The sequence below is a fragment of the Oryctolagus cuniculus genome, chromosome 15 (genome assembly GCF_964237555.1).
Source record: "Oryctolagus cuniculus chromosome 15, mOryCun1.1, whole genome shotgun sequence".
Lineage (NCBI taxonomy): Eukaryota > Metazoa > Chordata > Mammalia > Lagomorpha > Leporidae > Oryctolagus > Oryctolagus cuniculus.
Genome location: NC_091446.1, coordinates 25,007,535 through 25,034,884, shown reverse-complemented (window position 1 = coordinate 25,034,884; position 27,350 = coordinate 25,007,535). Strand labels below are relative to the sequence as shown.

General features: G+C 42.0%; 1 protein-coding gene across 2 annotated transcripts in view; it reads left to right on the top strand.

The window, feature by feature from the left end:
* The window catches only part of SORCS3 (sortilin related VPS10 domain containing receptor 3), a 646,463-nt gene that overhangs the window by 326,447 nt on the left and 292,666 nt on the right, over positions 1-27,350 (top strand). For both annotated transcript variants that reach the window (XM_051823565.2, XM_051823568.2), the window contains one exon: positions 19,343-19,501. In XM_051823565.2, coding sequence (XP_051679525.1) covers positions 19,343-19,501 — 159 coding nt within the window. The remainder of the gene's footprint in view (positions 1-19,342; positions 19,502-27,350) is intronic.

Here is a 27,350-nt window from a genome sequence, read left to right as displayed (position 1 = left end):
TCAGGAATATTTAGTGCACATACACTGTTATGCCACTACCACCTCTATCTAGTTCCAAAACATTTTATTGCCCCAAAATGAGTCTTGTAATCATTAAGCAGTCACTTCCTATTCGCCCATACTACCAGCCTTTGGCAACCACCTATCTGTGTTCTATCTGTATGGATTTGCTTATTCCGGCTATTTCATATATATAGACTCATATCTGACCTGTTATTTCTGGATTTTTTTCTACCTAGCACAATGTTTTTGAGGCTTATCTATACTGTACCATATAACACTAATTTCTTTTTATGGCTGAATAATACTCCATTGTGTGTGTACCAGAATTTGGTTATTCATGTATCTACTGCTGGACTTTTGGGCTGTTTCTACATGTTTTGTCTACATTTTGTTAAATAATGCTGCCATGAGTGTATCTGCATATGTACTTGGTTATCTACTTTTGATTTGTTTGGCTGTATCCCTAGGAGTAGAATTTGTGTGTCATTTGTACAAAAGACTCCTTGCCACTGGGTTTCCCACCTTGGGAGGGTTATATACCTCACTCTCAATGGGAGAAGGCTTGGCTGCATGGTCTACTTTGGCCAGTGAATTTGGTGACTGAGATGAGCAGTGTCCCTTGTGCACATAAGTGGTGAAATTCTGCTGTCACTCTTTTCCCTCATGTGGAAGTCCTGCAGGGAAGTTGGGGATTCTTCCTGGGTTCATGAATGCAGGTTGCTCTTCAAGAATGCAGGCTCCATGGAGCAGAGCCTTTGAAAGATACTAAAACAGGCTCTGCAGAGCATAAAAGTGGTTAAAAAAATCTGCGTTCTCAAAATAATTTTCTGTCTGAGTGTAACATAGGCAGGTGGTTGTTAGCTCTACAGACTACTCAGAGTGCTGAGGGAGGATCCATGGAGCTTTCATAGAGATGGCAACATCTGGGGATGGCCTAGGGATAGGTGGGGTTTACGGGTGTGGAGTAACAAAAAGAGTATTTCAGGCAGAGGGAGGACCTCAGCAATGACACAGAGGTGGGAAAAGAGGACATCTGGAGAACTGTGAACGGGGGTGGTTCTTCTCGGGGATATGGGGATTCTGGGGATCGGGGATGGAGAGTTCTGCTGGACCCAGTGAAAGAAGAACTGGGACCACCACTCTCAGCCAGCATTCTCTGGCATTACAAATCTCAGTCTTGGCTCAGTAATGGATTACTGTCCCTCTGCTCCTTTCTTCTGCTTCAGGGATTACACACAACAGCCGTGACCCATGTCTACATTGTGGTTTTTAGTTTGCACATCTCCACTGTGCAACCTGAGTGATGCCTCCTTGCACAAACTGATTCTTTATATTCTCTACTCTTGTATATATCTAAACTAAGAATAACATCGTAAAGCACCATGAGGTGCATAAGGGAAAGAAACACCCTGACATTTGTGATTCAGTGTGTGTCAAGAGGTTTCCAGGTATTCCCCGTTCTTAATCCTCTTCCCAGCCCATCATGGTGGCAGGGGTTGGGAAATCTTTCTTTTGCAATTGAGTAAAACTGAAGCTGTGAAGTCAGGGAGTTCATAGATAATGGGGGTGGGTTTGAATGTTGTCTTGTTCTTCTTTGGATTTCCCCAGGCTCAACATTGAGTCTGGCACATGTGAGCACCTTGATAAATGAATGTGAATTAATGACTGACCTAAGGATCCAATGACCAAATGGAAAAGCAAGATCTTCTTGGCTTCAAATACATAGGCAATGAGACTCTGTAAGATTTGGGGCCATTCCAAGGCTTTTTTTTTTTTTTTTTAACCACCAACGACACCAAAATAAATATGCTGGAACGCTTTCCATGTGACTAGTTGGGTGTAAGATGATGCAGCTCTGGTTGGAGGAAGAGGAGTGCTAACTCCATGGGGTTCCTGGAGGAGCTGATGCAGCTAAGAGAACATTCCCATTTATCTCTTTTCTAGCTTCTCTGGACAGACTGCTGGGTACAGAGAAGTCCTTTGGGTGAGCCATCTCAAGTACATTCTTAAGGATGATTTTTGCCCCTTTGCTGTGGGATTAGAGCTTTTCTAAAACCCTCACTAGTAAAAGGGAAAAGCAAAGAAAGCAAGGTGAAATGTAATTTCCTCTTTAATATAGGCTGTCATTTTATCTAATATTATAGAAAATGATTAGATCTTAAAACCCCATAAATTACATTTGACAACTCTCTGGTGTGCTCCGCTCCCCCTTTCAGCAATTATACACGGCAACAGTGGGCTGTGGCAGGATGCAGCACTTGGAACGCAGTTTGTTTATTGGCTCTTAATGAGAAGCAATTAATCTAAATCATCATAGGGGTGGATCCTTTGTGGAGCATTGGAATCAGAAGTGGCAGTTGGACCTTTTGACAAATGTGCTGCTGTATCCTTAACAGCAACAGAAAGTTTGTGAGGGTGTGCGTGATGGTGCTTTCTTTCTTTGTGCAATTAGGAAATAAAACACCCATGCCACTCAAGTAACAGGGAAACTATAGATCTGCAATCTGGGGTGGGCATTTGGCCTCGCAGTTCAGGTGCCCACATCCCCATTAGAAGTGCCTGGGTTTCAGTCCCGGCTCTAGCCCCTCACTCCAGCTTTCTGCTACTGTGGACCTTGGTAGGCAGTGGTGATGGCTCTAGTACCTGGGTGTTCTCCTTTCTGTGGGAGACTTGAATGGAGTTCCCAGCTGCCAATTTGAGCCCAAGCACTGCTTGTTGCAGAAATTTGAAGAGTAAAGTAACTTACTCCTTCACTCTCTCCCTTCCTCTCTCCACTCCTCCCTCTCATAAATGGGTAACACTGCAACTTTTGAGCTCTTCCATCTGTTACCCCTTCAGTCCTTGCTCTCCTGCCTCTCCCCACCCCCTTGGCTGAGGCAGTGGGGGCTCCTCCTCGTTACACTGTTACCTGGGAGGCCCATTTTCCCTCTCTATTACTGTTCTTGTGGTTTTCTCTTCCCTGCCTGTATGGGGACGGCCTAGCATGGATGACGGATTATTACCGAGTGTACCTGCCTGGCAAAATTGCTACCTGTCTGTCCCCACCCCTTCTGCTTCATGTGGAGCAAGAGAGAAAGCAAAATCAAGCAACCAAAACACTCTAAAAACCCAATAGGAAAAAAACACACTCTCACAAGCTCTTTTCGTTTGGGATAATTGGGTCAAATTTGCAGCAGAATAGAAGACCTCATAAAAATGGGATGATGCTGACTATGGCAAGACACAAGAACACCCATGGAGAAGAACCCATAGGGTCAAAGAATCCCTGTTTCTCCTCTTGCTTTCTGTTGGATGCTTTCCTGCCTTTGTTCGCACTGACTCCTTGTCGTTGCCTTGCTGTGTCCTCTCTCTCCTTTACTATGTTACTAATCTAGAGCACAGCAAGAAAGACAACACATTCACCTTGGGAGGGAAAGTTCTGAGTTTGAACACTTGGTAACCAACTGTAGCTTCCAGCACTTAGCTGAGCCTTGGTGTTTATGTGCCTGTGAAGTGGCAGGTGTGGCAGGTAGAATAATGACTCCTTGGTTAGGTCCCAATCCCCAGCATCTGTGCATAGGTTACATAGATGGCAAGGGGGCCAGTGCTGTGGCGTAGTAGGTTAAGCCTCCACCTGTGAGCCAGCACCCCATATGGGTGCTGGTGTGAGTCCTGGCTGCCCCACTTCTCATCCAACTCTCTACTAATGGCCTAGGAAAGCAGTGGAGGACAGCTCAAGTGCATGGGCCCCTGTAAGAAGACCCTGATGAAGCTCCTGGCTTCAGACTGGCCCAGGTCTAGCCTTTGAGGCCATTTCAGAAGTGAACCAGCAGAAGGAAGACCTGTGTCTCTTTCTGTAACACTGCTTACAGAATAAATAATAAATAAATATTTTTTAAAAAGATGGCAAGAGTGAATTAATATTTTGGATAGGATTAACATGGCTTTCAGCTGACCTTGAAATATGGAGAGGTCCCTGGATTATCAGGTGGATCATTGTAATCACAGAGGTTCTTAAAAATGGGAATAATGGAGGACGATGAGCCAGAGGTCTGATACAGCAAGTGCTGGATTGGATGTTCCTGGGTAGGAGCAGAGAGTAGAAAGGGGTGCAGAGCCACAGAATGCAGGAAGCTTTCAGCATCTGGAAAAGGCAAAGAAACAGATTTTCCCCTGGAGCCTCCAGAAAGGAGCCTGGCCTGGGAGAACAGTTGAGTTTAGCCCAGTAAAACACATTCTTGGCTTCTGACCACCAGATAAATACGATAATTATGTTGTTTAAGCCATAAAGTGTGGGGAGTGTTATAGATGGGCCCTCCTGAAGGGGATTATGTCGAGGATGGAGCCCTCCTGAGCGGGACCAGTGCCCTTAAAGGAAAGGCCACAGAGGGCTGCCTCAGCCACTTTGTGCCTCACCAGGACACAGTGAGAAGGTGCTGTCCTTCCACTAGGAAGGGGCTCTGAGCAGACACTGAACCTGCCAGTGTCTTCACCTTGAACTTCCAGCTTCCAGGACTGCGGAAAATGAAGGTTGATTGTTTATAAGCCACCTGGCCTGGGGTATTCTCTTCTGGGAGCCCAAGCAGACTACGGTGGGGGTGATGGCACCTGCCCTGCCCTTCTCATGGAGAAGGAGAGTGGAAGAGAGAAAGCTTCAGGGCTCGGCCAACCCTGAAACACGATGCACCTCAAATGCTCTGAAGTCCTTTACCTCTGCCTGCCGGTGAGGTGTGTAGAGCAGGCACCTTGAGCAGGCATTAAAAAGTGCAGACCAGACAAGCACTTTAAGTCTGTGTGTACTTCTCGGCAGCCTATTTCCTTTGGGGTTTTGCTGTTTCTGGTAGCTAAATATTTCTCCCCTGAGAGCACAGGATCAGCCATCCCCCCATCCTTTCCTCAGTGCATTTCCTCACAAGCCAGAGGATTGGAAGGTACCATTGGTTATCACAGGCTGCAGTCTTGGGTGGTTTGCCCATGGCCCCAAAGAGTTGCTGTAACAGAAGTTGCCTTTGCCACTGGTTAGTCACACCTAGCAGTTAGCGGTGTGGGGGCCTGTCCCTGCCCCTCAGAATTGCAGGCAGCTACAGGGGTTGAGAGTTGCATTCTATTGATAGTTCATGTGATAATGGTTCCTACTGGGCAAGGCAGTGCTCCCTGAATACAGTGACCTTGTACCCAACACTCATGAAATTTTCAGCTGCGTTGTCTGTTTCAGCGAGACCAGGACACAGGGTGTTCCAAGCGTATTTACTCCCCTCTGATTGTTTTCTCCATAATAACCTGAAGCTTATCTTGCCTCTCCTCAATATAATAATCCTTTCCAAATACCTGGGGTGAGATCTCTGAAAATAGTCCTGGTTGGAGGCTTCTCATACAAAGAATGTTTGGATCAACTGAGAGAAAGAGGGTTAGCAGGTGAACTTATGAAAGCTCTTGTCTTTTTTTTTTTTTTGTGCCCACCAGATGAACTACTAAAGATAACACACTAAATAAATGCTGTATCAGTGACAATCTGCAATTCTTAAATTAGTCATAATGGGTACTGTGCAATTAATTTCCGTTTACCATCCCTTGTGCACCAGAATCTTTTCAGGATCTTCCTCCCACACAGATTCAACAAGATGCTTGTAAATGAGGTTTGTTTGTTGTAGAAAATAGGCATGCTGGTGAGCATTTTTTCCCCTTTATCTCTCTGTACACTCATTGGCTTTCTGACTTTAGGCTTTGAAACAGTGGCTCTTAACTCCGGAGTCCCACTGTGGCCCCAAACACGCACAGCAGCAACTTGGATGCTTGAAACAGCAAACACCTTGGATGATCTTGATCCAACAGATTAGCTATTTCTCAACATCAGATACCCCTGGTTAGATATCTATGCCTACAGTGTTGTGCCAAATCACATGATATCAACGCAGATCTCTCAGCACCCTGCATCTGATGTCAAGAGTACACATCTGGGTTTGCATCTTCCTGGCATGTTTCTAATGTGGAGGGAAAGCAAAGTCCCCAATCAAACCACGACAAAACATCAAAAATAAGCAGAATTACTCTCATCCCAAACCTGTGTCTTTCATTTTGATTTTAATTATCTTTCTCTCCTATAATTAGACTCACTTTTATAAAAATATTCGAAGTGAACTCTTTGCTGAAAAGTAGTATTGCCACCAATTTAACTTTGTCAGCATTAGGATTACTGACAGTAACTGGGAGGGAGTGTGTTGGCAATGCCTCAGGTTATGCAGGTGATGTTTTTTCTGATTGGTCTTTTGTGATAGAGCTAGTTTCTCTGTCTAGAGCACTGCCAAGCCACAAATATAATGTACTGAGTTTTGAATTGCATTTCTTTGAAATGCAGAGAGAGAGAGAGAGAGAGAGAAAGAAAGAAAGAAAGAAAGAAAGAAAGAAAGAAAGAAAGAAAGAAAACTCCCACCTTTTGGCTCATTCCTCAAATGCCCCAACAGCCAGGGCTGGGCCAATCAATCAGGAGCCAGGAATTGTATCAAGATCTTCCATGAGGGTGACATTGCCTGTTGCCTCCCAAAGTGTGCTTTAGCAGGAAGCTGGAATCATAAATGGAGCTGAGCCTTGAATTCAGGCACTCCAGTATTAGATGCGTGGGTATCCTAGGTGGTGTCTTAAACTGTTGAGCCAAGTGACTGCCTCCTGACTGAATATCTGGTTAAGCTGAGATACCCTTGAATGACTTTCAGCCAGATATGCATCATGTGTTTATTTGACATTTGCTTCCCTCAGAAAAGCAAATAGTACCAGAGGATGTGGTATAATCAAAGCTCCCTGCCTTTAAGGAAGCTAATATCAAGGTGGCAAAGAAAAATTAATATAAGTGAAACCTAAAATAATTAATATTTTAAAATATGTAAATAGATTTCTACACTTTCAAATACATTAAAACAGGAACTCCTAGTTCCAAGTGATAACAGACTTGCTGATAGAGTTAATGCCAGGCAGGCACAATTCTGTTGACCCTTCAGGAGGCTTTATAGAAGGGATAGGGTTAAGATGGTCTTGAAGGAAGGCAAGGGGGATGCTAGGCTTCATGGGCTGTAGGGCAGTATTAGAAAGAACAGAAATGTTAGGGTAAGCATAGTAGAAAAAAAAACAGGCAAAAGAACTCTGGGGTACTGATCAGCTTGAGCAAGTGGGTGTGTGGAAGAGGTCAGACCTGAGGGCAGCAAAGTCTGCTTGCAAAGCGACTGACGTGCTGGGCTCAGCTGTACAACAGGTAGAGCCACTGGAGTTTCTCGTGCAGGGAGAACTCCAGGATCCGACGTGGGCTGGGGAATAGCCACACAGTACGTGATGGGTGGGGACATGTGGAAAACCACAGCCAGAGCAGGAGTCTGCTCCTCCTCCACAAGGGAAGTCAGTATTATCCTTCCTGAGATGGGAGACCTCTTGTTGGTACCCACACGTGGGCCCATTCACTACTCCCTGCTCACAATGCTCCTACCCTGCCTGTGGGTAAAGCTCACAACATGGCAGGTATTTGTGAGCTTCTTAAACTTTCCAGGAGCACACAATAGGTAGCACAGTCTTGAGTTTCTTGAAAGGCTAGTGTTGGAAAAGTGTGTGTGTGTGTGTGTGTGTGTGTGTAGACACAGGACATCTTATGATTTTAAAGGTAACGTGCTCATTGCAGAATATTTGGGAAAAAGTAAAAAGGATAGAGAAGGAAATGAAAAACATCCATGTTCTTGCCAGCCAAGTTGTTTATCTACACATCATTACTTGCATTAAATGTAAGCAATTTTTGACAAAATTAAGATTATGCTTCATGTATATGCAGACTGCTTCTTATGCACCATTTAAAATGTGATTATTTTTCATGTGTCATAAGACTATTTGAATTCAAGTTTAATAGCTGCATAATATTCCATTAAATTGACTTAGTTTAATGTATTTAATCATTCTCCCATCAGGCCTTTGGGTTATTTCCAACTTTGTATTATTATAAATAACATGATATGAACATACAGGTGCATAAACCTTTTATTGGGTCCCTGATGGTTCCCTTGGACAGATTCCTAGAAGAGAATTTACAAGGTCAGAAGTATGAATATTTATGAGTCTAGTTCCATATTGCCACATTGCTTTCCAGAGTGTTCATGTCAATTTATACTTGCATCAGCACAGTCTGCCCAGTTGACTGCACTGCCTTTGCCATGGTCGCAAATATAACCTATACTGCTAAAATCAATGATCAGTTCTCAGTAGTAGTCCCCCCCTCCACCCCCTGCTCCAATCTTCAGGATTATATCATCTTTTTTTTTTTTTTTTTGACAGGCAGAGTGGGCAGTGAGAAAGAGAGAGACAGAGAGAAAGGTCTTCCTTTTGCTGTTGGTTCACCCTCCAATGGCTGCCGCGGCCGGCGCGCTGCGGCCAGCGCGCCGCGCTGATCCGATGGCAGGAGCCAGGTACTTATCCTGGTCTCCCATGGGGTGCAGGGCCCAAGCACTTGGGCCATCCTCCACTGCACTCCCTGGCCACAGCAGAGAGCTGGCCTGGAAGAGGGGCAACCGGGACAGAATCCGGCGCCCCGACTGGGACTAGAACCCGGTGTGCCGGCGCCACAAGGCGGAGGATTAGCCTAGTGAGCCGTGGCGCCGGCCAGGAGTATATCTTCTAAGACCTCTACTGGATGCTGAAACTGTGGCCAATAGTGAGCTCTACACATACGGCCTTCTCCCATATACACATACCCATGATAAGGTTGAATTTATACATTTAGCACAGTAAAAGGTTGACTAAAATAAGTAATTATAAAACAGATCAGTTATAACAATAAAACAACATTGTCACCATCACTTCTCCCTTGGACACCAGAACTGTAATATCTAGAATTGGATCTGATAACCAAGAAGGGTACTAAGTGACTGATGTCTGGGTAGCGTGCATAGTGTGGGTCTGCTGGACACAGGGATGGCTTCTGTGCCAGGCACAGTAGGGTGAGATGGTGCAGGACTTCATCCTGCTCAGAATGGAGTGCAATCTGAAACTTGGAAATTGCTTATTTCTGGAATTTTCTTCTAATTTTTGGTTTGGGTTGACTGCAGGCAACTAAAAACATGGAAATGAAACTGAGGATAAAAAGAGAGTATTGTACTTATTTTAGCTGACCGTCATCTGGGCTTGATACTCTCTTCCCTGATGTACTTTCTTTCTTTTTAAGATTTATTATGTATTTATTTATTTGAAAGTCAGAGTTACAGAGAGAGAAAGAGAGGAACAGAGAGAGAGGTTTTCCATTCGCTGGTTCACTGCCCAGATGGCTACAGCGGCTGGAACTGAGCTGATCCAAAGCCAGGAGCCAGGAGCTTCTTCCCGATCTGCCCCGTGGGTACAGGGGCCCAAGGACTTGGGCCATCTTCTACTGCTTTCCCAGGCCATAGCAGAGAGCTGGATCTAAAATGGAGCAGCTGGGACTCTAACCACCTGCACTGCAGGCGGTGGCTTTACCTGCTATGCCACAGCGCCAGCCCGCTGATATATTTTCTTTTAAGAACACCTTTTACTGAGAGTTTTTTTCTTCCTCTAAGCCTCCTTTGCCTATATTTGCTGTCATGGTGATCTCTAGATTCATATCTTTAAAAAATGTGTATGTTTATTTATTTGGAGATATCCCCCCCCCCCCACTGGTTCACTCATCAAATGCCTGTAATGTGTAGGGTGGGCCTGGTCAAAGCTAGGAGACTGGAACTGGGTCTCCTACATGGATGCCAGGGACCCAATTACTAGGCCATCATGCACTGCTTCCTAAGATACATCAGCAGGAACCTGGATTGGAAGTGGAACAGTTGGGGCTTTAACAGGCACCCTGATATGGCATGCAAGAATCCCAAGCAGGATTCTTGCCCACTGGGCACAGTGTTTGCTTCCAGATTTGTATCTTTGAGTGTAAAATAGATACCGATACTGATGTCTCCCAAGTTTATTAGAAGGCCAGCTGCTCTCCTGCAAATATGCCTGGATATTCACCCCTGCTTAACCCCATTTGGAAGTGTGCTAGGCATGGAACAACCAAATTCCATTTTCAAAGCTCCAACCAGTTCCTTTCACAGGTTTTCCTATGTCAAAAATACTTAGTCTATTTTCTTGATTGTTTATACCCCAGACCTATCAACTGGGCTATTTCTAATTTTTAATTATTATAAGTAACTCAAAGATGAAAGCACAAGTACAAATTTTTTTGATGGATTACATCACTTTCCTCTGACATCCCCCAGCTAGTCTGTAAGCACAGTCTTCTGGCTTTTCTTTCAGAATGTAACCGGAAACCAAACCCCCTCTCAGTGCCACAGCCTTTCATCTTAGTGAAAGCCATCAGTTTGGCCCTTGTGTCATTGAGCTTTCCTCCACCTGGTCTCTCTGGTGCTTTCCCTGCCATTCTCCACCTCCCAAAACACTCTATTCAACAAGGCAGCCAGCACAAAGGTTTAAATTACAAACCATAGCTATCAGGGTCCTTCCCAAGTGCATAGCCAGTGTTTTCTGTCACTTGGGGTAAAGCTAACATTCTTATCACTTATGTCACATGAGACTAACTTACCTCCCTCCTTCCCTCACTCCCTTCTCCCTTCCTTCCATTTTTCTATCTTTATTTTAGAAGAAAGTAGTTACTTACTTGCAAAGCACAGATCAAGGAGCCAGGCAGCTATTGTTAAATTCCTAGTTTCCCCTGGGTGTTAGGGCTGAAGGTTCTTACTGGTTAAATTCTGCTTTGTCAATGGTCCTTGTGGTCTTCCTTTGATTGGTCAGTGATGCTGTGTTGTTTAGGGAATTTTTTCAGTGATCAAGTATGCTTTAATCAGTCTGGGGGCTACATGCAGTTGGTAATTACTTTTTGCCTTGGAATTCCCCTGATTGAAACCCCTGGAGACAGTGCCTGCCATCAAGGTGTTATCTGTTGGAGAAACAAATGACTTCAGGAGTGTGGTGATTAGGATCTTACAGGGTCAGTCTTAGCACTCCTTCAATCCAGTGAGTTAATTTTAGTGTTATCAAAAGACAGGGCAAGGACACTGTGAGCTGATGGAGGGGAGCTCGGAGACTGGGGCGTCATGGGATCCAGCATCTGTACTGAAAGCATTGTGGAGGGGTTCAGTTGCAATTCCCCCTGTTTCTTGTTACTCCACAGTCTTATAGGAGTAGGGGCACCAATTGTTCTGGCTACTTCCTCCCATTAAAGCACTGAAGTGGGACCATCTTATGTCTAACACTCTATGGTGTTTCCTCTGTCCCAGTCCACTGGACCCCTATCCCCTTTGTCATATGTCTCCTTCTCAATGTGACCCTCCCTGACTGCTATTCTGTACCTCCTAGTCCCATTTCTGCTTCATCCCTCCTTCCCTCTTCTCCTCCCTCCCTTCCTTCCTTTGCCTTTTTTTCTTTTACTTTTTGTGTTTTTTTAGAGGCAAAACCTCTGACAGAGAGAAGGAGGGACAGAGAGAGAGGCCCTCCACATGCTGGCTCACTCTTAAAAGGGCCACAATAGCTAGAGCTGGGTTGATCTGAAGCCAGGAGCCAGGAGCCTCCTCCAGGTCTCCCATGTGGGTATAGTGACCCAAGTACTTTGACCGTCCTCCACTTCCTTCCCAGGCTATCAACAGAGAGCTGCATCAGAAGAGAAGTAGCTGGGACACAAACCAGTACCCATGTGGGATGCCAGTGCCCCAGACATAGGCTCAACCTACTAGCCACAGCACCGGCTTCCCATTTCTTCTTTCTTTCATCCTAAAGGACTTATCACCCTCTGATACTACATATTTTGCATATTTGTTTATTTTTCCGTCACTGAGGAAGTTTTTTTTTTTTTCACTATGACCTAAGTGCTTGGAATAAAGCATGAAATACAGTACAGACTCAGTAAATCTGGGTTGGGTGGATAAATTGGGCTTACATGTTGCTTTGATTCATTTGAAAATTTCCTCAGCCTGCTATTTTATCTTTGGCTTCATGTTTAATTTTATATTTTTATTTTTGTGTTTTTAAAGATTATGGTGATGAACAACTAACATTAAGGTTATAGTCTAGACACTTTTCAGTGTCCATTTCAGTAATACTAAGGACATTGACATTATTGTGCAACCAATCTCTGCAAGTCTTTTCATCTTGCGAAAGTAAAATTTGTACCTAATAAGCAACAGCTCCCTGGTGCTCTCCTCCTCCAGCTCTGACCACCACCATTCTGCTTTCCATCACCATGACCTTGGATACTTGAGACACTGCATAGAAGTGGAATTATAACATATGTGTGCTTTCTGATTGGCTGATTTCACTCAGCATAATGTCATCAAGGTCCATCTATATTGCAGCATGTGCCAGAATTTCCTTCCTTTTTTAAGACTGATTTATATGTCATTGTATGTATTTACCACATTTTGTTATCCATTCATTCTCTAATGAGTATTTTGGTTGCTTTCACCTCTTGGCTACTGTTAATATTCTTGCTGTGAACAAGAGTGTACATCTATCATCCCTTTCAGTTCTTCTGTGTATATACTCAGAAATAGAAGTGCTGGGCCAGGTCGTAATTCTGTTTTTAATTTTGTGATGACCCTTTACACTGTTTTCCATGGTGGTTGCTTATTTCTACCCGCAAGGCACAAGGGTTCCAATATTTTCAGGTCCTGGGCGTTTTGAGTTGCATTCTGTAATGATAATGGTGTTGACCGTATTTTTATGTGTTTGTTGGTCATCTATAGGCATCCTATTTAGAAATTGTCTATTCAGTCTCTTTGCCCTCTTTTTAACACAGTAGTATGCTTGTTATTTTTGTGCTTTTTATTTTCTTCTTGACTTGCTTCAATAATTGTTGGTGATGCTTATGTTAAATCTTGAGGGGCAAGTAGGTGTGAATTTAATATAACGGATTGAGTGGAAAGGTGTGGAGTCTAACCTTGGCAATGACAATGGCATGTAAAAATGGTAATAGGTGAAAGAGGTCATAAATATATATGCATATATATATAAGTATTAAAAAGTGCTAATGTCCTATCTATAAACGTTACATGTAGTTTACCAAGTATACCCATGATAACAGATACATATGCATATTTATTATGGCAGTATTTCTCAACAGTGGCACTATTGATGCTTTGTGCTAGATAATTCTCTAGGTGAACAATGTCCTGTCTCATGTTTACCAGCTCCCATGGCCTCTTTTGGCTAGATACCAGTAGCCATCTCACCTGCTTCCATTTGTCACAATTAAAATGTTTGCATACATTGTCCCCTTTGGATAACCTTGTCTTCCCCTTAGAAGACCGGAAGATAAGTCGTTGAATAGATGACAGGGGTGGAAAGACAGAATAGGGACAGAGAGTGAGAATATGAGAATATACTGGTATATTGTTATTAAAAGCCTGTAGCAGGCTTTGTGTGGAAGTCAATTTTCAAAAAACAGCAATGATGTTCATGGCTTTAGGGTTGGTAATTCTGGCATCTCTTTTATACTCTTTGCAAGCTTATATTGATATTGTTTTTTCTTATAGAACCCTAAGTGTGCTAAGGATCTCCTAGGCACAGTCAATTATGTAGTAACTTGTAATTCTTTTCTTTTTCTATTCAGAGAAAAATCTACCTTCTATTCTGAGACTGTCCTCAAGACATTGAACTAGACTTTGTTTCCTTGCCTTTCTGGGATCTCTGACAGATTGAGAAACTATTAGCTTTCACCCCATTTTAATAGCGGCACAAAGGAGGAACAGAGAGAATAAGCAATCGAATGAAGTAACATATTCATCAATGATATTGTGAGACTCACCAGCAGCAGGAAAGGGCACACTCTGAAAGATTTCTTGGGAAGCTTTTGACGTCTCCATTACTAATTCTGACTGGTTCAGATGCAGAAAAGCTTGCAGGCTTTTGAAAGCATGAGCTGATGAAGCACAGCCCTGCATGATTCCTGACTTCTGTGTGGGTCTTTTGCAGTTCTACAACACACCGCTAAAATTAGGACCACTGTTATTCAGCTTTCCCAGGAATCCCCTGCAAAAATCATTATAGGTTAAAATATGCAGATATTCCAAAGCTGGTCTGCCTCTAACCTGAGACCCAGAGCATTCATTTACAGATGGTGGCCAAATCTGCAGAGGCTGCTGGCACGGGGTGCTCACCAGTGAAGCAGTGGCATGCTTAGTTCCTTCCATCAGGGGCTGAAACCTCCCAGTGAGAGACCAGAATGGCCACTGAAAGCAGCAATCATGGTCAGCAAACTGACATTTCCCTCTTGACTGGTGTTCGCTCTGGTGGTGTTGGTATTTGCTAATAGTGTTTTCCTTAATACATTACCAGGGATGCAAAAGTGTGTAAAATGTAAAATATAGTGTTTTTTTTTAAATTAGGGTGAAAACATAGAACATGAAATCTACCTTCTTAAACATACACACATAGTTGTATGACACACATAGTTGTATGACAGCTTTCTAGAACTCACTAGAACATGTTGTGTTATTCATTGACTAGCCACTCCCCAGGCCCCCACATCTCTTTCAGTTTTATCCAAAAGGCGCAGGAAGGATGGAGACGAATAATCCCCACATCACCTCAGTCTGTCTCCAGCCTCCTTGGCATCACTTCTGGCTTCAGCTGTGCTCTTATCCTGGGTGATTTAAAGATAAAGGTTAACATTTATTTAGCAGTTATGTGTCTGTTGCTGCGCTAAACCCCTTTAATCATTCTTTTATTTCATACTTTCAGCAGCTTTGTGGAATAGGTACAATTACTACCTTCCTCCTGTGGTTGAGATAACACACTTAGAAAAAATGAGTGACCTCCTGATGCTTACACATAAAATAGCCGACTGAGGATTTGAACTCAGGACATTTGTGCCTAGACTCTATGGCAGTAATCATCTGCCAACCCATCTTTAAAGTATTCTTCCTTCCCGGGTCTCATATTAGGAAATGCTGAATAAAGCCCCTAAACAGAGTAAAGTAAAAGCAAACCAAACAAAAATCTCCTGTGGGGTTTCTAACCCATTCACGTCATCAGAATCACAAAATTGCAGAATCCACATCTAAACAGCCATCACCATAGGTTATATACACATAATCAAAAATTGAAAACTAACAGTTATAAATTTGTTTTTGTAGAAATAAGATATCATAATGTACTGGGAGTCACCTGGCTAATCCATAAATGCCTAGGCTACAGATATATTTAATTTAGGGACAAGTTTTTTTTTTTAAGATTTTTTATTTATTCATTTGAGAGGCAGAGTTACAAACAGTGAGAGGGAGAGATAAAGAGAAAGGTCATCCATCTGCTGGTTCACTCCCCCAAATGGCCGCAACGGTTGGAGCCATGCCAATCCAAAGCCAGGAGCCAGGTGCCTCCTCCTGATCTTCCATGCGGGTGCAGGGGCCCAAGCACTTGGGCCATCCTCCGCCTCACTCCCGGGCCACAGCAGAGAGCTGGACCAGAAGAGGAGCAACCGGGACCAGAACCAGTGCCCACATGGGATGCAGGTGCTGCAGGCGGAAAATCAACCTGCTGCACTTTGGCGCCAGCCCCTGGGGACGAGTTTTTAAAATCCAGTTTTAAATATCTTTTTTTAAAAAAGGTTTATTTATTTATGTGAAATTCAAAGTTGGGGGAGGACACAGAGATCTTCTATCCACTGGCTCATTCTCCAAATGGCCGCAATATCCCGGGCTGAGTCACATCCGAAGCCAGGAGCCAGAGGCTCCCTTAGGTCTCCCATGTGGGTTCAGGGGCTCAAACACTTGGGCCATTCTCCACTGCTTTTCCAGGCACATTAGCAGGTAACTGGAGTGGAAGTGGAGCAGCCAGGATTCAAACCGGCACCCATATGGGATGTTGGTGTTTCAGGCAATGGCCTAACCTGCTATGCCACAATGCTGACCCCAAGTTTTAAATATCTTGAGGAACAATATATGCTTTCTGATTTAGCACTTCCCTTACTACTTCTTGTCTTGCTGAATCTGTTTCACTCATTTACATTACCCTCTGTGACCCCATAAACAGTTGAATGTGAAATCCCTGTGTAAGAATACAAATTTGGGTGCATGTAGGGTGGTAAGGTAATATTCAAGACTTATCTTTCCCTTAAGACTTAACTGACCATAAAGTGTTTGTTGTCTGAAGTTCCTGTTGGTATTATGGTCCTCCTCTCTGTTATTGCTTGATTGCTAAGAACTAATATTCGTTTTTCATCTTGGATGCCTAGTTATTTGATTCTTGATGACCCCTTGGTCAGTGGTAGATAGGAGTCCAAAAGAAGGAAAGAGTTTTTGTAAAACCGCTTGTGTATGTGTGTGTGTGTGTGTGTGTGTGTGTGTTTTGAGTTGATCAGAGCAGTAATATGCAAGCTGCTTTCTTTCCACCTGAGCCTGTTTGCTTATCTGTCAAACACCAACATCACATGATTTGCATGAGGTTTCAGTAAAGTATTGGGTAAAGTATCCAACACTGCTTACAAATCCAGAATAATGTGGGTTTCTATTTCCCTTCCTCCCATCCTTCTCAGAAAGTAGGATTGAATAGAGACATTGCCAGTGATATCAAAGTATATAAAAGGATTTCTGATGAGAATGTCAGGGAAAGGTTGCAATAAAAATGTACTCTTGCCAACAAAAGCCCCATAAAACCTCCATGCAGTGTCAATATTCCTTATTCTGTATAAATCGATTTCTGTATGTGTGCATGCACGTACCTGAAGAATTTCTGTGCATGTTAACCTATGTCTGTGCACATATATGTTGTTTTTGTATATGGAATTATGCATTCGTATATGTATGGAAAGAAATAGCTCCTGTAGGAAAACACAGTGTACAATATATTTGATGGTAAGCCTTACTCAGTGTATTGTAACTTATGGTATATAATATAAAGTCCATTTATGATGTTAGTCTTATCTGCTAATTAAAATCATAGGCATGAAGCTTCTTTATACCTGCATAAAATAAGCAGTTTAATTTCTCTGCACCAGGGGAAACATGATTTCACTACTTGTTATGTGGCCCATTGGTATATAGTATAAAGCCAGGGAGGCCAGTCATGAAAGCCCCACTCCTATCTGAATATTTGCCCTCTTCAACTCTGCAATCCCCACGAATGTCTCCTCTGAAGCTTTCTTACGGGAAATTGGGGGCTTTTACCTCTCCCCCCAGTCCTTGTCTATAGCAACCTTGTCTATAGCCTTTGTCTATGAGTAACCCATATAAGAGCTTTTCCTTGGATTATTCACACATGAATAAAAAATTACTATACTGCATCCATTTCTTTACAGTTGGTGATAACCAGTGATGGCTTATTTCAATGAAGCCAAAACAAATATTTGAGAAAAGAAAGTAACCTTGCCTTGGAAGCAGTAAAGGAATAAGATAGAGAAAGAACCATGAATCTTGGCAGTGAAAAGGCCTAAATTTGTTTTAAGCTTACTTTATAGTACTAATATATGCTCTGGGTGACATTTTTAAAAATCCTACTAGTTAATAGTTTTGTTTTATGAGGTCTGCAAATGAGTTTCGGCTTTTTTTTTTTTTTATGTACTTTGGGCTCCATGGTTCACACCATGTGATACAAATAGCTAAGAGTTGGTGGCAGTATACCCAAGGACAGAGAAAACTATCATAGGACTTAAAATCAATTCTTCATTCTGTCACTCAGCAGACATTAGAACCCAGACAGTTGACTTTAAGCTGGATATTTAAGTACATAGGTGCTGTGTGGCTGATGAAGTCAGGGGCATAATTAGGGGATGGATTTTTTTCAGGCTGTTTTAAGCATTTTGTAATACAGGGAGATCTACAATAAACCATTGAATGGTTTTCAGAAGGGAAGTGGCAGAATCAGATGTATTATGAGATCGTTCTGGTCACAGTGTGCAAAGTGGATTGGAAAGGTCAAGACTAATGTGCTGAGAATGAGTGAATGTCTTGCAGTGATCCAATAGACAGATAATTTGGTTTTGGACTAAGGCCATCATAACAGGCAGAGTTAACTATGAGGTTAAAATACACAGGACTCAGAGACTAGGTGTAGGAGGTGAGTGGTTTGAGTCAATGATGAATGTCAAGCTTTGTGTATCACACTGTTGCATGGTAGAAGCACTCATTGAGCCAGAGGATACCAGGGAAACTATAAAGCTGGAGTGTAGTGCCACTGTGGAGCATCCAGAGGGTTGGGTGTTTGGCAGACATCTAAGTAGAAAAATCGTATGGACAACTGAGTCTTCAAGTCTGAAAGTGAGGGATGGGAACCTCAGAGATTGAAGTTATGAATTGCCCTGCGGAAGGTGGTCACTGGAGAAGAAAAGAAAGAAAAAACATGAGAGTGAGTGAAAGGGACATCACAACAGAGGGTTGAGGGGCGGCCACATTTAAAGGAAATTTAGGGACATCTTAGTATGAAAAGGGGATAGCAAGGGACATTAGATGTGTAGAGTGTGGAGGAAGCCCCTGGAAGTGAATGCTGCAAGAATGAAATTGCCAGAAGTTAGCTAAAACAAAGGTCTGAGCATCTCAGTGTCTATGGGTTTAAATACTGGAAAGTCCACAAGCCTTAAATAAGTCCCATGTCATTGAAATATGGGAGGAAGCCATATTGTGTTGTTTGAGGGGAAAGTTTACATAATAATCATAGCTGTGGCTTGTCAAGAGTATCCGTTATGCTGTGTGCTGAAAGCCAGCTTGCATATCATCAGGCTTGAGTTATGTTGGGAGTACCAAGGTCTCCAGAGGTTAAGCAACATTCCCAGGATGGTTAAAAAAAATCAACAGAGAACTATTGTCTCTGGTGCCAGAGCACTATACGATTTTGTTCATTTGGCTTGGGGATGCCAGATCTTCTATGACAGCAGTATTTGTCCAAGGATCTTTGGGAACATGTGCTCTGGACAATGTCTCCAATAAAGCAATCATGAAACTACTTAATTAAATCACCAAAACATTCAGAAAGAACAAAACAATGAGATCATAGAGGATCCCTTCTCGAAACTAGAGAACAACAGAGTGACATGGGAGATAGAAAAGCCAACAGAGAGGGAGAGAGTAAGGAAGGGAAGCAGGAGAGGGAGAGGGAGATTGTGTGACTACCCTGACGTCAGAGAACAGAGGACTGTAAGAATATGCTCCTAGTGCATAAAGGATGCATATAAAAATGAAGCTTTTTAAATGCAGAGCTAGCATTGCACACTATTTCAGTTCAATTCAGTAATGAAGAACTGAATTAGGAATAAAAAAAACTGGTATTTCACATAGAAGTCCAGAAGCCTCTTTAAGTGCGGTGACATAGCAATACAGATGACTCTCTATGATTAAATTCTATGTATTTATTTCCTCCCACTAACTCTTTATTTTCTCCTGTGTCCTTTTAGATCATGCTTCTGAGTGATCCTGAAATGGAGAGCAGTATATTGATCAGCTCAGATGAAGGGGCAACCTATCAAAAGTACCGGCTCGCCTTTTACATCCAGAGCCTGCTCTTCCATCCCAAGCAAGAGGACTGGGTGCTGGCCTACAGTCTGGATCAAAAGGTGCACTATTTTCATCCATGTCTTGTCACAAAGGTGTCTTCTTATGAGAAGCAGTTCCCAAATTTTGGAAAGACACAATGACATATGATCATTCCAACCCAGCTGATTTTGTCTGCAGCAACTAACTTACCTTACTATTCCTTTTTTTTTTTTTAAATTTACCCAAGGATTTTTTTTTTCATTTATTTCATAGGTAGCAATTCTAAGAAGATAACCATATTTCCCTTCCTCTTCCTCCCATTATCACCCTCCTTTCTTTCCTTTATATTTTTTTCAAATTTTTGCAAAAACATAATTTTAATCTACTGTATAATCACAGGGTTATTGTATCACACTTACCATAATATTCAGCAGTAAAAAGTAGGAGGACCACGGTTCCATAGGAGTCTAAACAAGAGCTGAAAGCAATGATCAAATCAGAAGGTGTCCATTTCATTCCTAAACCTTTTTTTTTTTTTTTATCTTTTATTTAATGAATATAAATTTCCAAAGTACGACTCATGGGTTACAATGGCTTCCCCCCCCATACCGTCCCTCCCACCAACAACCCTCCCCTTTCCCACTCCCTCTCCCCTTCCATTCACATCAAGATTCATTTTCGATTATCTTAATATACAGAAGATCAGCTTAGTATACCTTAAGTAAGTATTTCAACAGTTTGCTCCCACACAGAAACATAAAGTGAAAAATAATAGATGATTTTTTTAAAATGATGATGAAATCAGATCAGACCTATTGTCATGTTTAATCCCAGTGAGAGTCAAGTTGGGAATTGAAAATTTCTTTCTTTTTTTTTTTTTTTTTTTTTACAGAAGATCAGTTTAGTGTACATTAAGTAAAGATTTCAGTCGTTTGCACCCCCATAGAAACACAAAGTGAAATATACTGTTTGAGTACTCGTTATAGCATTAAGCCTCAGTGTACAGCACGTTAAGGACCGAGATCCTACATGAGGAGTAAGTGCACAGTGACTCCTGTTGTTGACTTTACCAATTGACACTCCTGTTTATGGCATCAGTAATCTCCCTATGCACCAGTTATGAGTTTCCAAGGCTATGGAAGCCCCTTGAGTTCTCCGACTCTTATCTTGTTTAGACACGGTCATAGTCAAAGTGGAGGTTCTCTCCTCCCTTCAGAGAAAGGCACCTCCCTCTTTGAAGACCTGTTCTTTCCACTGGGATCTCACTCACAGAGATCTTTTTGCCAGAGTGTCTTGGCTTTCCATGCCTGAAATACTCTCATGGGCTTTTCAGCCAGATCCGAGTGCCTTTAGGGCTGATTCTGAGGCCAGAGTGCTATTTAGGACATCTGCCATTCTATGAGTCTGCTGAGTATCTCACTTCCCATGTTGGATCACTCTCCCCTTTATTTATTCTATCGGTTGGTGTTAGCAGATACTAGACTTGTTTATGTGCTCCCTTTGACTCTTAGTCCTTTCATTATGATCAATTGTGAACTGAAATTGATCACTTGGAGTAGTGAGATGGCATTGGCACATGCCACCTTGATGGGATTGAATTGGAATCCCCTGGTATGTTTCCAACTCTACCAATTGGGGCAAGTCAGCCCGAGCATGTCCCAAATTATACATCTCTTCCCTCTCTTATTCCCACTCTTATGTTTAACAGGGATCACATTTCGGTTAATTTTCAACACTTAAGAATAACTGTGTGATAATTACAGAATTAAACCAGTCATATTAAGTAGAACAGACAAAAAAAAATACTATGAGGGATAATGTATTAAGTTGTCCATTAGCAGTCAGAGCTATGCTGATCAAGTCACCATTTCTCATAGTGTCCATTTCACTTCAGGAGGTTTCCTTTTTGGTGTTGAGTCAGTTGTCACCGATCAGGGAGAACATATGGTATTTGTCCCTTTGGGACTGGCTTACTTCACTCAGCATGATGTGTTCCAGATTCCTCCATTTTGTTGCAAATGACTGGATTTCGTTGTTTCTTACTGCGGTATAGTACTCTAAAGAATACATATCCCATAATTTCTTTATCCAGTCTACCGTTGATGGGCATTTAGGTTGGTTCCAGGTCTTGGCTATTGTGAATTGTGCTGCAATAAACATTAGGGTGCAGACCGCTTTTTTGTTTATCAATTTAAACTCCTTTGGGTAAATTCCAAGGAGTGGGATGGCTGGGTCGAATGGTAGGGTTATATTCAGGTTTCTGAGGAATCTCCAGACTGATTTCCATAGTGGCTTGACCAGTTTGCATTCCCACCAACAGTGGGTTAGTGTCCCTTTTTCCCCACATCCTCGCCAGCATCTGTTGTTGGTAGATTTCTGTATGTGAGCCATTCTAACCGGGGTGAGGTGAAACCTCATTGTGGTTTTGATTTGCATTTCCCTGATTGCTAGTGACCTTGAACATTTTTTCATGTGCCTGTTGGCCATTTGGATTTCCTCTTTTGAAAAATGTCTATTGAAGTCCTTGGCCCATCTCTTAAGTGGGTTGTTGGTTTTGTTTTTGTGGAGTTTCTTGATCTCTTTGTAGATTCTGGTTATTAACCCTTTATCTGTTGCATAGTTTGCAAATATTTTTTCCCATTCTGTCGGTTGTCTCTTCACTCTCCTGACTGTTTCTTTTGCAGTACAGAAACTTCTCAATTTGATGCAATCCCAATAGTTGATTTTGGCTTTGACTGTCTGTGCCTCCCGGGTCTTTTCCAGAAATTCTTTGCCTGTGCCAATATCTTGAAGGGTTTCTCCAATGTTCTCTAATAACTTAATGGTGTCAGGACGAAGATTTAGGTCTTTAATCCACGTTGAGTGGATTTTTGTGTAAGGTGTAAGGTAGGGGTCTTGCTTCATGCTTCTGCACGTGGAAATCCAGTTTTCCCAGCACCATTTATTGAATAGACTGTCCTTGCTCCAGGAATTAGTTTTAGATCCTTGATCAAATATAAGTTGGCTGTAGATGTTTGGGTTGATTTCTGGTGTTTCAATTCTGTTCCATTGGTCTATCCATCTGTTTCTGTACCAGTATCATGCTGTTTTGATTACAACTGCCCTGTAGTATGTCCTGAAGTCTGGTATTGTGATGCCTCCGGCTTTGTTTTTGTTGTACAAGATTGCTTTAGCTATTCGAGGTCTCTTGTGCCTCCATATGAATTTCAGCATCATTTTTTCTAGATCTGCGAAGAATGTCTTTGGTATCTTGATTGGGATTGCATTGAATCTATAAATTGCTTTTGGGAGAATGGACATTTTGATGATGTTGATTCTTCCAATCCATGAGCATGGAAGATTTTTCCATTTTTTGGTATCCTCTTCTATTTCCTTCTTTAAGGTTTTGTAATTTTCATCGTAGAGATCTTTAACGTCCTTGGTTAAGTTTATTCCAAGGTATTTGATTGTTTTTGTAGCTATTGTGAATGGGATTGACCTTAGCAGCTCTTTCTCAGTCATGGCATTGCTTGTGTATACAAAGGCTGTTGATTTTTGTGCATTGATTTTATATCCTGCCACTTTGCCAAACTTCTCTATGAGTTCCAATAGTCTCTTAGTAGAGTTCTTTGGATCCTCTAAGTACAGAATCATATCGTCTGCAAAGAGGGATAGTTTGACTTCTTCCTTCTTGATTTGTATTCCTTTGATTTCTTTTTCTTGTCTGATGGCTCTGGCTAAAACTTCCAGAACTATGTTAAATAGCAGTGGTGAGAGTGGGCATCCCTGCCTGGTGCCAGATTTCAGTGGAAATGCTTCCAACTTTTCCCCATTCAATAGGATGCTGGCTGTGGGTTTTTTATAAATTGCTTTGATTATATTGAGGAATGTTCCTTCTATACCCAATTTGCTTAGAGTTTTCATCATGAAAGGGTGTTGAATTTTATCAAATGCTTTCTCTGCATCAATTGAGATAATCATATGGTTTTTCTTCTGCAGTCTGTTAATGTGGTGAATCACATTGATTGATTTGCGAATGTTGAACCATCCCTGCATACCAGGGATGAATCCCACTTGGTCTGGGTGGATGATTTTCCTGATGTGTTGTTGTATTCTATTGGCCAGAATTTTATTGAGGATTTTTGCGTCTATGTTCATCAGGGATATTGGTCTGTAATTTTCTTTCAGTGCTGCATCTTTCTCTGGCTTAGGGATTAAGGTGATGCTGGCTTCATAGAAAGAATTTGGGAGGATTCCCTCTTTTTCGATTGTTCTGAATAGTTTGAGAAGAAATGGGATTAGTTCTTCTTTAAATGTCTGGTAGAATTCAGCGGTGAATCCATCTGGTCCTGGGCTTTTCTTTGTTGGGAGGGCCTTTATTACTGTTTCAATTTCTGTTTCAGTTATGGGTCTATTTAGGTTTTCGATGTCTTCATGGTTCAATTTAGGTAGGTTGCATGTGTCCAGGAATCTATCCATTTCTGATAGGTTTTCCTGTTTGCTGGCGTACAGGTCCTTGTAGTAATTTCTGATGATTCTTTTTATTTCTGTGGTGTCTGCTGTTACGTTTCCTTTTTCATCTCTGATTTTATTGATTTGGGTCTTTTCTCTTCTTTTTTTAGTTAGTTGGGCCAATGGGGTGTCAATTTTGTTTATTTTTTCAAAAAACCAGCTTCTCGCTTGGCTGATTTTTTGTAATGTTTTTTTGGATTCAATCCTATTAATTTCTTCTCTGGTTTTAATTATTTCTCTTCTCCTACTAGATTTGGGTTTGGTTTGCTGCAGTTTTTCTAGGTCCTTGAGGTGCGCTGAAAGCTCATTTATTTGGTACCTTTCCAATTTCTTGGTATAGGCACCTATTGCTATAAATTTGCCTCTCAATACTGCTTTTGCTGTATCCCATAAGTTTTGATATGTTGTGTTGTTGTCTTCATTTACTTCCAGAAAGTTTTTGATTTCTCTTTTGATTTCTTGAATGACCCAGTGTTCATTCAGGAGCATGTTGTTCAGTCTCCATGTGTTTGCATACTTTCTGGGGTTTCCTGAGTTGCTAATTTCCAGCTTCATCCCGCTGTGGTCTGAGAAGCTGCATGGTATGATTCTAATTCTTTTAAATTTGCTGAGACTTGCTTTATGGCCTAGTATGTGGTCAATCCTAGAGAAGGTTCCATGCGCTGCTGAGAAGAATGTGAAGTCTGTAGATGTAGGGTTGAAAGTTCTGTATATATCTGTTAGATCCATTTGGGCTATAGTGTCATTTAAATCTGCTGTTTCCTTGTTGATCTTCTGTCCGGATGATCTGTCTATTTCTGAGAGTGGAGTATTGAAGTCCCCCAGTACTATTGTATTGGAATCTAAATCTCCCTTTAAGTCCCTTAACATATCTTTTAAATAGACCGGTGCCCTGTAATTAGGTGCATATACATTTATAATAGTTACATCTTCCTGTTGAATTGAACCCTTAATCATTATATAGTGTCCCTCTTTGTCTCTCTTAACAGTTTTTGTATTAAAGTTTATTTTGTCTGATATTAATATGGCTACACCTGCTTTTTTTTGGTTTCTGTTGGCATGGAATATCTTTTTCCAACCTTTCACTTTCAGTCTGCATGCATCTTTGTTAGAGAGATGTGTTTCTTGTAGGCAACAAATAGTTGGGTTGTGTTCTGTGAGCCAGTCAGCTAAACGGTGTCTTTTAACTAAAGAATTCAGACCATTAATGTTCAATGTGACTATTGATACGTAGTGACTTTGCCCTGCCATTTTCCCGGAAATATTTTCTAGTATATGCTTTGAGCTTCCCATGCTCTTTTACTGGTAGGTGTTCTTCCCTTCCCTTCTTTCATATTGATGGCCGTGTTTCTGTGTTTCTGAGTGTAGCACATCTTTAAGTATCTTTTGCAGGGCCAGACGAGTGGCCACAAAGTCTTTCAATTTCTGTTTGCTATGAAAGGTCTTTATTTCACCTTCATTCAGAAATGAGAGCTTGGCAGGATATAATATTCTGGGCTGGCAATTTTTCTCTCTTAGCACCTGTGCTATGTCTCGCCATTCCCTCCTAGCTTGTAGGGTTTCTGATGAGAAGTCAGCTGTGAGTCTGATTGGAGATCCTCTGAGAGTAATCTGACGTTTCTCTCTTGCACATTTTAGGATCTTTTCTTTATGTTTCACTGTGGTAAGTTTAATTACCACGTGTCGTGGTGAGGATCTCTTTTGGTCATGTTTATTGGGGGTTCTATGAGCTTCCTGTACTAGGATATCTCTGTCCTTCTCCAAACCTGGAAAGTTCTCTGCTAGTATCTCACTAAAAAGGCCTTCCAATCCTTTCTCTCTCTCCATGCCTTCAGGAACTCCTAGAACTCGAATGTTGGTTTTTTTGATAGTATCCTGTAGATTCCCAACAATATTTTTTAGGTTTCTAATTTCCTCTTCTTTTCTTTGGTTTGACTGTATGTTTTCCTGTGCTCTATCTTCTAAGTCCGATATTCTCTCTTCTGCTTCACCCATTCTGTTTTTAAGGCTTTCTAATGTGTTTGTCATTTGATCTATTGAGCTCTTCATTTCATTTTGATTTCTCTTCACTATAACACTTTCCTGTTCTACTAGTTTCTGAGTTTCATTTTGACTCTTCCTTAAAATTTCGTTTTCACGAGAGAGATTTTCAATCTTGTCCATTAAGGATTTCTGTAGTTCAAGGATTTGCTTTTGAAAACTTCTAAATGTTCTTATCATAAATTTTTTGAAATCCGTATCTTGCATTTCTTCTATCTCATCATCTTCATACTCTTGGCTTGGGGTGTTTTGCTTATTTGGAGGCATCATAGTGTCATCGTTGATCTTGCTCCCTCTATTTCTGTGTTTGTTACTCGGCATAGTTAATTCTTCTTGCGTCACTGTGCGTTTTTTTTTTTTTTTCTTTTCTTTTCTTTTTTTTTTTTATTTATACTGTGTCCGTGTTAAGTGGACTGCCTGCTGTTGGAGGAGCCTTGGAGGCTTGAGATGGGTGCGGCCTGAGAGCTCTGCCTGGATCTTCCAGGTTAAGGGTGTGCAAAGGTGACACCCTCAGGTTATGTGTGGTAAATCTCTCTCTTTTTATTTATTTATTTATTTTATTTATTCAGGGGGTAAGTAACACCGCAGGGCACGGCTGTGCAGAATTGATGGTATTTAGCTTCCAGTCTTTGGCTCCTCTGGACTCCCACTGGGTTGCCTAGGCTACTGAATTGTAGTGACTCAGTTCCTTAGCTCTCCCCCATTGATATGTAAATCCAGAGCGCAGGCCTGCTCTTTGTCTCTTGGGAATTCTAGCCTTCCAGCCTTGTAACCTTTGCAAGGTTAGGGGGAAGAGAAACCCCGAAGCTTTTTTTTTTCCTTCTTTCCGGTAGTGAGTTTGCTGCACTTTCCGGCCCCCCTCTAGATTCTGACCCCCGTTTCCCCACCAATGTCTCGGGTTATTGAGCTCACCTCCCCTTCCAGCGCCGATGTGTGGAGCGTCCCAAGTCTCCCCGCTGTTGTCTGTGTGGCATGCACTCCCCTTGGAGCACTGGGGCTTCTGCGGCTGGGTCCCGCGACTTGGCTTCCGCGCGGTGGGCGACCTTGTTCTCCCAGTAGGTCCTCCGATTCACGATTCCCGTGCAATTTTTTCCTGGTTCTTTTTTCTGCGGCTACCGTAACTCCCCTTTTATTAAACTAAATTTTCCCGGACTATCGGTGCGCACCCTCACTATTCCGCCATCTTGGCTCCGCCCCTAAACCTTTTTTTGTGTTCTGCATTAACTATCACATATCAGAGAAAACATGACAATTGTCTTTTGGGGACTAGAGTATTTCACTAAGCATATTGATTTCCAGTTGCACCTATTTTGTTGCAAAAGGCAGGATTTCATTCTTTTTATGGTTAAGTAGTATTCCATAGTGTATATATACCACATTTTCTTTATCCATTCATCA